This window comes from Trypanosoma grayi, assembly GCF_000691245.1.
Source record: "Trypanosoma grayi strain ANR4 Tgr_93_V1, whole genome shotgun sequence".
Lineage (NCBI taxonomy): Eukaryota > Euglenozoa > Kinetoplastea > Trypanosomatida > Trypanosomatidae > Trypanosoma > Trypanosoma grayi.
This window is the reverse complement of record NW_008825712.1, coordinates 22,716-32,496: the sequence shown is the minus strand read 5'-3', so window position 1 is coordinate 32,496 and position 9,781 is coordinate 22,716. Positions and strand designations below refer to the sequence as shown.

The 9,781-nt window shown below is 52.2% G+C and overlaps 3 protein-coding genes across 3 annotated transcripts; all 3 read right to left on the bottom strand.

The window, feature by feature from the left end:
* Nucleotides 1-148: 148 nt before the first annotated feature.
* On the bottom strand, nt 149-1,444 carry DQ04_00931130 (hypothetical protein; the record flags this gene model as incomplete). The annotated part of the gene is made up of 1 exon (XM_009309942.1): nt 149-1,444. One exon carries the CDS (start codon nt 1,442-1,444, stop codon nt 149-151), a length of 1,296 nt encoding a protein of 431 aa, XP_009308217.1.
* Nucleotides 1,445-2,206: 762 nt separating this feature from the next.
* On the bottom strand, nt 2,207-7,123 carry DQ04_00931120 (hypothetical protein; the record flags this gene model as incomplete). Its single annotated transcript, XM_009309941.1, has 1 exon — nt 2,207-7,123. The coding sequence occupies one exon, from the start codon at nt 7,121-7,123 to the stop codon at nt 2,207-2,209; it is 4,917 nt and encodes a 1,638-aa protein (XP_009308216.1).
* A 690-nt stretch (nt 7,124-7,813) lies between these two features.
* DQ04_00931110 (putative protein kinase) lies at nt 7,814-8,884 on the bottom strand (the record flags this gene model as incomplete). Its single annotated transcript, XM_009309940.1, has 1 exon — nt 7,814-8,884. The coding sequence occupies one exon, from the start codon at nt 8,882-8,884 to the stop codon at nt 7,814-7,816; it is 1,071 nt and encodes a 356-aa protein (XP_009308215.1).
* Nucleotides 8,885-9,781: the final 897 nt, after the last annotated feature.

The following is a 9,781-nucleotide window of genomic DNA, read 5'->3' as shown; positions in this document are numbered from 1 at the left end:
GAGAGAGAGAGAGAGAGAGACAAACATAAGTATACACGCGTCCGCTGGGTGCATCCATCACCTCAAAGCCCGGCATTTTCTTCACTACTCTTTTTTGTGCTTCTTTTTTTTTCTCCTCCCCCGTTGTTCCCCGCCCTCCGGTCTGAAGTCACTGCTTCCACCCGCGTGTGCCCGTGACCACATCGTGCTGCACGGCGCGGGGCGACGAAGACGGCGGCACTATTTTGTGTGGTTGCGACAGCGGCGGCCGCGACAAGGAGCGAGTGACAACCCCGCAGGACACGCGACAACCGTCGAGGCAGCAAGACGACAGCGGCAAGACGCTCGTTGCCTGCGCGTGTCCCAGCGGCGGCGGCGGCGGCGGCGGTGCTGGCAGCAGGCGTTGCAGCAGTCTATGCTGCGCCACCAAGTGTGCTGTGTCGTGCGGCCTCAGCCCAGGAGACCGCGCTTGGTGCATCTGCAGCGACAGCTGTGACAATTGTTGTTGCTGCTGTTGTTGTTGCCGCTGCGTCGTCTGCCATGGCGTCACCTCTTGCAGCCGCTTCGCCTGCTTGTCGTAAAGGTAGGTGTCCCGCCCGTCCTGGCGACAACGACGACAGAGAAAGGGGAACAGTCGCCGTGCCTCTTCTGTGTCGCCGGACGACGACGGGTACAAGGACGACGGCGGTGCGCTGTCGAAGTCACCCACCTTCTGCAGTGCCTCCGCGAGCGTCTCCACCACCCGCTGGCTTATGCCGTCCACGTCGTTCCCCAGATCCTCCTTGCAGCCGCACTTGCCAAGAACGCCGAGCTCGGCTAGCATCATGCGCACCGTGGTGGCGCGAAGGTGCGGGATCAAATCCTGCACAGCAACCAAAGCGCCGCCGTGGCGCTCGCCGGATATTTTTACAACAGCGCACAGCGCGGCAATGAAGTCATTGGACATCACAAACATTGTCTGCGCCAGTTGACCGATAACTGCGGAGAGTCCCTTGCAACTACGCTCCGCTCGAACGCGTTGCAGCACATGACGGGAGAGCAATATCCCACGCACTGCGTACAGCTGCGTCCCCAGACTCCGTTTCTCACGTATTGGGCCACTCTGTGTCCCACGGCTCACGTCCACGGGTATCACCTCTGCATCTGCTACCGCCCCCGCCTTTGGTGGTGATGGTGGCGGAGATGGCGTCGCAATGGAACATTCTACCAACGTCTCGGGTGTGTGCGCAGCTTCTCCCTGCTGCTGCTGCTGCTGCTGCTGTACGTCACGCTCAAACTGACTCTCCAGCTCGTCCAGGCGTGCCAGAAGCTCAACTTGCCACGACCGCGCGAGTGAAGCATGCACGCAATCTTCTTCCGCTACATCCTTATTCGATGACGGTGACGTGAGTGCCGCTCTGCAGCTTGCCTCCAAGTCCCGCCGCCACTGCCCCCACGCGTCCGCACCGATACGAAAGCCCATCATCCCACACAACGGCAGCGGAGTGCGACGGGCAATAACAAACAACAACTACTACTGCACCTGCAGCCAAAAGCAACAACAGCCCACACACACCCACTCACCCACACAGGCAAGAAAAAAAAAGGTAAAACTAAAATAAAACAAGGCACCAAGCCCTGCACCGAGGAGGAACAAAAAGAGATAAGAGACGTGCTCTCTTTCCTTCTCTCCGACTTGGCGCACCCTTGGAGGCAAGAAAAAGTGAAAATGAAGAGGAACTATAACACTAACTCTTCCTAGCTTCTGCAAAGCAGTAACCCAATGAACAACAACAACAACAAAAAAGAAGTACTGCCAAGAAAAAGAAAGAAAGAAGGAAAGAAAAAGAGGATGACGAAGCAGACAGAATCAATGAAAGGACCCAACAGCCACAGCGGTGGCGCCTTGTTCGGGTTTGACGAGCGATCCTACGTCGCCTGTGAAAGCAGAGACCTGCGGCAAACAGTATTGCAGGCACAAAGCAGAACCAAACGGCCTCCACGAGAAAGGACCGGCAGCCACATATACGTACATACATATATGCATATATGGATATATGTGTGCCAGCCACAATATGTACATATATTCAGTAAACAAGAGAGAGAGAGAGAGAGAGAAAGGGAGGGAGGGTGTAAGTGTGTGTGTATACGACAATACCACTACCAGCAAGTGCGGTATTCTATACGCTTCATCTCTCTCTCTCTCTCTCTCTCGATCGCTCTTTTGTTTTTCTCCTTCCATTGTTGACTACATCAAGCTGAGCGCTGCACATCCAGCATGCACTTTCCGCACCGATACCGCCTCGAGACCAGTGGTCATGGCGTTGAATGACCGCTGCGACAGCTTTTCGCTCCCATTCTCGTCCCCCGGCAGCAAATTTGGCAGCAACGTCACCTGCCCAGAGCTGCTTATTGGGGACGCAGCATTGTCTGCGCTGCTGCTGATGCCCCCAACGGCACCAGTCTCAGCGGCTGCTGATGGTGCCGCCTGCATCAACCACGAAGATGGCGCTCCCTCACTATTGCTTTGCATCTGGGCTTCAGTTGCAGCCGCTTCGGACGCGCTGGGGGTGGCAGGGTCCGGCTCACATGCAGCCTCTACGAGCAACTGCGTTAATTGCGTCTGGTGAGAGAAGAAGACAGCTTCGTTCTCTGCGCAAGTAGCAAGGAGTGCCGTCTGAATATCGTGATCACCTTTTGTTGCATCCGCCCTCTTCTTTTTCTTTTCCGACTTCGCCTTGATGGTACGACTAAGGCTCATGAAACGGATGAGCGAAATCACCTCTAGCAGACACGTACTATCCACTGGGGCGTCAGGAAGTGGCTCTGACACCATTGTCGAGCGCTTATGTGATCTGGAGCGGCGACCTGCTCGTGGTGTGTTGCTCTGCGACTGCAGCTGCCGCTGCCGGTTTTCACTTCCCCATGGAGCGTATAGGCGCTGCACGTCGAGAGAGACATCCGCTGCCGCAGCTAAAAGCGAAGTGTCCTTCACAAATGTCGGTAGACCCAATGGCGTGCAGTCCATTGAGGGATGAGGTGTTGCCCCCGCAAGTTCCCCCGCAAGTTTCCGCAGTTCGTTGTGCTGCGCCATCCCCGTCTTGAGTCGGCGCACCGCATCCACATAATCACGCTTCACCTCGTTCACGAAAAGATGGTTCCTCTTGACGGGACCGGGCGTGCTCTGTCCGCTGGACGACCCTGAATTCACCCGTAGCAGATGCCGGGAGAACGGCAGTGAGGCCACTGCCAGACGTGCAGACGGAGCGGCTTCGAATCCCCACACCACGTACGTCATACGTACCGCCAAAGAGATATGCAGTAGGGAACATGAAGCGGCCTCATCCTCAACAGGCCACCGTCGTTCCTCCATAGAGGCAAAGTCAGCCTCTACCTCATGTTCAGTCAAGGAAGGTGTATTAACGAAGAATGGAGCATCTGTGAACTGTTCGAGACGTATGTCGTTTTCATGTCGAAGGAGATCACAGTAATTGAGGAAATGTTTGGCAAAGATGTTGCTTTGTTCGGCGCCCAACAAAAGCTCCCGGAATTGAGTTGCTATACCCGTTCGGAGAACCGGGAAGGGGACATTACCATCAGGCTCCTCCACAACTCCACTTTCATCATGTTCATGCTGGGATGCGACAGAGCCCAAAATAACATTCATCCAAGCTTCTTGCTGTTCAAGATATATGTCCAAGGTCAGTCGAAGGTACTCATCGTGAAAGTGTGAAGGTGTTCCGCACCGCGGGTCCACGGCAAAGAGATCAGCATACCGCACCAACGTCGAAGGTTGGTCCATAGCAACGGCAAAGCGGAGACGACGCACATACATCTCCGTGAGAGGGATCTGACCAATGGGCGCCAGCGGATGCAGTTCGCCGACACCTTCACCATTATGAGGAGCAACAGAACCAGCAGCAGTATGAGTAGTAGGACTAGTGATCGTAGAAGCAACACCACCACCGCGGGTGTTTTGCGCCAAAGTATCAAAGAGTGAGAAACGTGCCCCACCGCAGCAAGAAACGGCATATGTAGCAAAGCAGTGCTTGTGAATCAACGCGATGAACTCATCAACAGGGAGGAGACCACGTGCAGCCGAAAGCGATGCTGAATTCTCAGAAAACTGTCGTCGTTTATGACTTTGAGCCTTGGACATATTCCCATTTCTTGAATCCTGGAATGCCCCTAGCAGTGAGGCGTGCGGCCCCAGTTGAGCTCTGAGCCTTTCATCAAGTGCAACCCACGCTGCAGGCATCTCTTTCTTTTCGTCGTTGTTAGTGGATTCCACATTCTTTGCTGGTAATCCATCATCAATCGCCACTGTGGTGTTTTCTTCTGTAGGGTAAAGATACTCGCGTATGTCGTGTTTCAGCTTGTTTGCATCGGAGTTTGTTTTATTTTTTTTTTCATTACGGGGGGCCGTCTGTGTGCTGTCAGCTCTGCCCTTCCCTGGCAGAATGAGACCAAACCCTTCACCGTCGCTGTCTGACTCAATGCAGGTGCTCTCTTCAGCCAACGGTGCCGTATCAATTAACTCCACCGCCTTCCTCAGTGCGTTGAGTGGTGTATCACTGGCGACTATGTTTTGCGGTACCCCAGCGAACATCGATGGTGACGGCGACTCACCTCGGCTTACTGCAGAAACATCCTTTTCGGCTGAATTCTTCGGACCGAGATGGCGACAGAGTGCATCATCGCAGCTCTTGTGTAATGCCTCTAAGCTAGCATAAAAGTTAATGGCCACAACCTCCGGTATCTGCTGGTGAGCAATTAGATGGAACAGCCGAAAGTCGGCATCCACTTCCTTGTATTCCTCAGCGTAGTAGTACAGTGCATAGAGCAATTCGCGTGCTTGTGACGAGAGCGTAACTGGGATCTCGGTGCCATCTTCTGTGACACTGACGATAGAGGAGAAGAACAAGCGCCCATTAGTCCACAACTTTTCATTCCTCCACACTACACCCCGAACCGACAGCATCTTGCGCATGCCCTTCCCATCTTGAGCTGCTGCTGCTCCCTCTTCATTTGTGCTCAATGGAAAGAGACGTTGCGCGAACCCCACTAACGCCGCAAGGAAGGTTGGTGGATGAGCGAATATATCAACAGAGTTCCCTTCCCCCTCTGTCGTCTCACCAGATATGTTCGATTCCGTTCGAAGAGGAACCTTCCTTAATGCTTCCACACGCCGCGACATTTCCCGTTTGTACTGCATCAAACGCTCACCCCAGAAACAGTACATCAATAGCCGCATGGTCGCCTGGTCGTACTGTGCAGTGTTAGGCACCTCTTCTTCAACCTGTACATCACCAACAACTGGAGCATTTTGCTGTGGTAGAAGCACAGATGCCAGCGTGAGAATAGGCATGTTTCGCCGAGATCCTTCTCCGCTCTCTGAGACCATGCCATCACTGCCGATGTAGTCAACGGCATGCAAACCTCGCCAACGTGGCACGCAGATGCCCAACGCAGCACGACGCACCGTGACTACATTCGGCAGCCTTCCAGCAACATGCTCTGCCATTAGTCGAAGCACGAGTGCTGGGCTAAATGAATCCATCAGCTTTCCTCCGCAAGGTGTTCGACGAAAGTAAAGTGGCCCCGCATCGCTCGGCAGCGGCAGAGGTTCCTCAAGCTGCGCAAATCCTATGAGGTGCCGCTGCAGACGGACAAATAGGAACAGAGACCACACAGGGTCCTCCGAGAGGAGATAGTCGACATATGAGTGCACACCCTTCATTGTTTGAAGTTCCTGCAGACACCACATAAGTTTCTCGTATTTTTCTTCCAACGAGACATGGCACCGCTTCTGTGTCTCAATAAAGCTGTTACGCCGTTCGATACGCCGTTCAAGCCGCTCAATTAGGTTAAATGCATCCTCGAGGTATTGATGCGAGAGTTGTGTCTCCTTCTCAGATCCTTCCAAGGCGCGTTTGGTTTCTTGGAGTGATTTCTCCGTTTCTCGCCAGAGACGCGACATATGCGCTAACTCCCGCCTTGCTTCACCGAACTGCATGGCTTGTGCGCGGCGAGAGACGTCTGCGGAGCCGTGTGAGCTACTGCTGTGGCCATTAAGGTTGATTTCACTCGCGCGCTGCTTCCACGCATCCAACTCACGCCTCAAAGCATCTATCTGCTGCCGCATCTCATTGTTTTTGGTTGTTTGTTGTTGCAACTTTTTCTCTACAGTGTTTAATTCCGACATGTGACGACTGTTCTCTTGGTGGAGTTCATGAAGTCGAATACATTTTGCATTGTACGCTGCTTCCACTTGCTGTAGTTGATTTCTCAGAAAAGAAACTTCGTAGCTTGCACCATCAACGAGGAGCTTCGGACCACTATCGATGGGACTGAGCGGGTTGGACACCTGGCGCTCATCCCCAGCGAGAAAATGTACCTTGGTGCTCTCACGTGCACGAGATCCGTCTTCGACTAATACTCCCCTTTCCGCACTAGTCGATCCGGCTCCATTTAAGACACGGAGAGATTCTTCTTCCCCTTCATCACCCTCTTCTGACAACACACGGTCCTCATTTAGATCAAGGCACCGACTAGCCTTGTCAAGTAGGGACAAGAAGCCGGGTGTAGCCTCCACAAAGTTTACACCACCGAAGCCAAACATCCCTTCGCCACCCACAACGGTTCCTGTGGAGAGCGCAGCATCAATCGAACGCGGCGTGACCATCCAGCCGCCACACTTGTCGAGAGCAGGATGCTGCAGTTTGCTGATTNGCCGCTTTGCATTCGAGATTGGGGGAAGTGGGGTGTCACCAACAGGAACCGTGCCAGGCGTCATCAGAGCCGTCTCTGAAGCCTTCACACGCATGACGTACAGCAGTTCACGGTCCAACAGAGCGCGGATGTTACCTCCATACACCTCCGGATGGCTCGCGAAGTAACGGATGCAGTTGTGCAGCATGCGAATGGGTTCAATCACATTGCTGTCGCCACGAAGCATGCGACCAACTGACCCGTGGAAGCCTGACCCAATGCTCGACGTTCTTCTGCTGTAAATCCGCGATCGAAAGGACGATTGCGCCAAGTTCGGGGTAAACCGCTGTGTCTCCTTGAACTTATCGGGCAACACTGTCGCAAGCGCCACATCCGCATCAAGCGGCAGGGTGTTGACGACAATATCCTTGCTCTTGGCATCGAATGACAGCATCCCGAGATACGGGTCAGTGCGGTGCATTTTTTTGTGTGTGTTTTTTTTTTGAGGGGTGTGGGGGTGGGGGTTTCACCGCCTCGCACTTTGTCCTGCAGCTAAGAGGGAATTAGAGACACACGCACAAACACACATACACTAGAGGGAAGGGGACAACAAGAAAGAAACACAATAAAAGACATTGTGGAATTGAAGACCATGTACGAATAATCAGAGCAATTCAACTGCGAAGAGATTTTTTTTTCTTTTGGTANCACTTTGTCCTGCAGCTAAGAGGGAATTAGAGACACACGCACAAACACACATACACTAGAGGGAAGGGGACAACAAGAAAGAAACACAGAAGAAAACACAATAAAAGACATTGTGGAATTGAAGACCATGTACGAATAATCAGAGCAATTCAACTGCGAAGAGATTTTTTTTTCTTTTGGTATTATATAGATACACAAGGTAACTTTAACACCAACAACAACAAAGTGAAAGCAAGCCTTGTTGAACTGAAGATGCAAACACACACTAACCCCCATCCGTAACAGAAAAAGATGACGCTGCCTTGATTTGCCGTTAATTCCCTCGTTTTTTTCTTAACTGGAAGCGTTCTATGTGAGTGTGTGTGTATGAGCGGGGGGGGGGAGAGATAGAGGGGAAGGAGTGCTCTTTGGGGAAGAGAGGTCGCCGATGCACACGTCAAGTACAAGGGCTTTTCTCGTTGAAGGGAGAAGGCTCTCCCAACTTGGCTAATAATTCTGTGAGGATATCCTTTCCTTTTGAAGCATTCTCGACAATCCATTTGTGTCCGAGCAGCTCTGTCGCAGTGCTACGCTCCTCTGGTTTTTGACGAAGACAACAATTGATAAACTCCTCCGCCTCCAACGAGCACCTGCACCTGTCGACTAGAGGGAGCGACTGACACTCTGTCACCTGGTGCAGGAGAGCCATGAAGCCCTTCTCCGCAGCGGGAAAAGGAAATTTACCCAACAGAAGGTGAGCAATCAGGACACCTACACTCCAAATGTCACTTGGTGTACTGTACATCCGGCCCTGAATACGCTCCGGGCTCATGTACGTTGCAGTTCCAACAAAAGAATTGACACCAATCGTTTCCGCACTCGCTGCAATGCCGAAGTCCGTCAGCTTCACCGTTCCATCGACAGACAACATCACATTAGCCGGCTTTATATCACGATGAATCTGGCGGCGCCCCTTTTGATCAGTTTCTGTGTGATGGTTGACTTTTCTATGAAGGGCCTCGAGCGCGTGTAAAATTTGTGATGCAATGTACGCGCAAGCTGTCTCCGGCACGGCCGGACATAAGTTGATGAGCTCCTCGAGGTTACCCCAGTCCATGTACTCCATGACAAGCCAGAGCGTCCTATCTCGGTAGAATGCGTTATAGAGTTCAACGGTGTATGCATTGGCTTGCTGAGAGAGAATGTTGCGTAGCTCCCCTGCAACAGTGAGTTTATTCTTTTTATCCGAGGTGCTAGGAATGTAGAGCCGCTTCACCGCATACACCTTGTTGTCCTTGGTGCTAACATACTTACTCACATTTCCCTGCGTACCCCTCCCGAGAGGCCTTACCATCTTGAGCGTGCCGAGCGCAAGGTCTTGACGGGGCACGTGCAGATCACCCTCGCCGGTGAACTCGACGCCGTTCGGGCCGACACGAATGTTGCCTAGCGTAATGTCGTCGTCACTGCTCTCTAACGGTGGTGGGACATTTGGCTTTCGCGGAAGAGGTCTCAGTTTTGGGGGCATCTGAATCCCGGTTCTGCTAACAGCGATGTTTGTGATATTGAGTCAAATAAATAAATTTTTAGAGAACGCCTGTCAAACCTGAAAGTCACAAAAGAAAACGGATGATCCGGAAGGAAGAGAAAGAATCAGAAAAAAAAAAGGGACAAATGACACACACGAAAGACCTCGTCCTTCTATCGCTTCCTCATTACCACTACTACTACTGCCACCACCTCCTGTTGGAAAGAGGGGAAGTTGTGGCGATGGCCGATTGATGTGTGAGTTGTTTCGTCATATACGCGGCATTCTCACGTATCAAGGCTCAGTCCTCCGAAAGGACAAGTGCAAAGGTTTGTGAGTCAAATGTGCAGCTGCCAAGAGAAAAAAAAAGCTGCACCTCTGTATGTTGGTGTGCCTGGGTATGTGAGTGAGTGTAAGTGTGTGTGTGTGTGTGTGTGTGTCTGCGTGTGGCTTAGGGGGAGAGGGGGGCCACCGGGTGTCTGGCAATGGACATCGGACACATAAAGATCGCTTGAAACAACGGAGGAAGCAAACGAGTCGCGCATCACTGCACCTATTCATCCACAAACAGCGCGTGAGAATCCGTAAGAAGAGCATAAACATAAAACAAAAACAAAAACAAAGAAAGGCATAACAAAGGTCAGATGAGGCCGGGGGCACCAAAGGCTGTGGTGATTTTGGGTGATGTGATATTTGGAGTCGGTGTCAGTGCTACGCCACCGTTTGGAAGAACAAACACCTTTCTTTTGCCTTTATAAACCAGAAACAGCAACAACAGCAGCGGCAGCAGCACACACACACACACACACACACATGCACACACACACAAATAAACATACAGACACACCGTCACGTATTACATCAAAACCGCATGTTTGTAGATACGGCATATGTTTC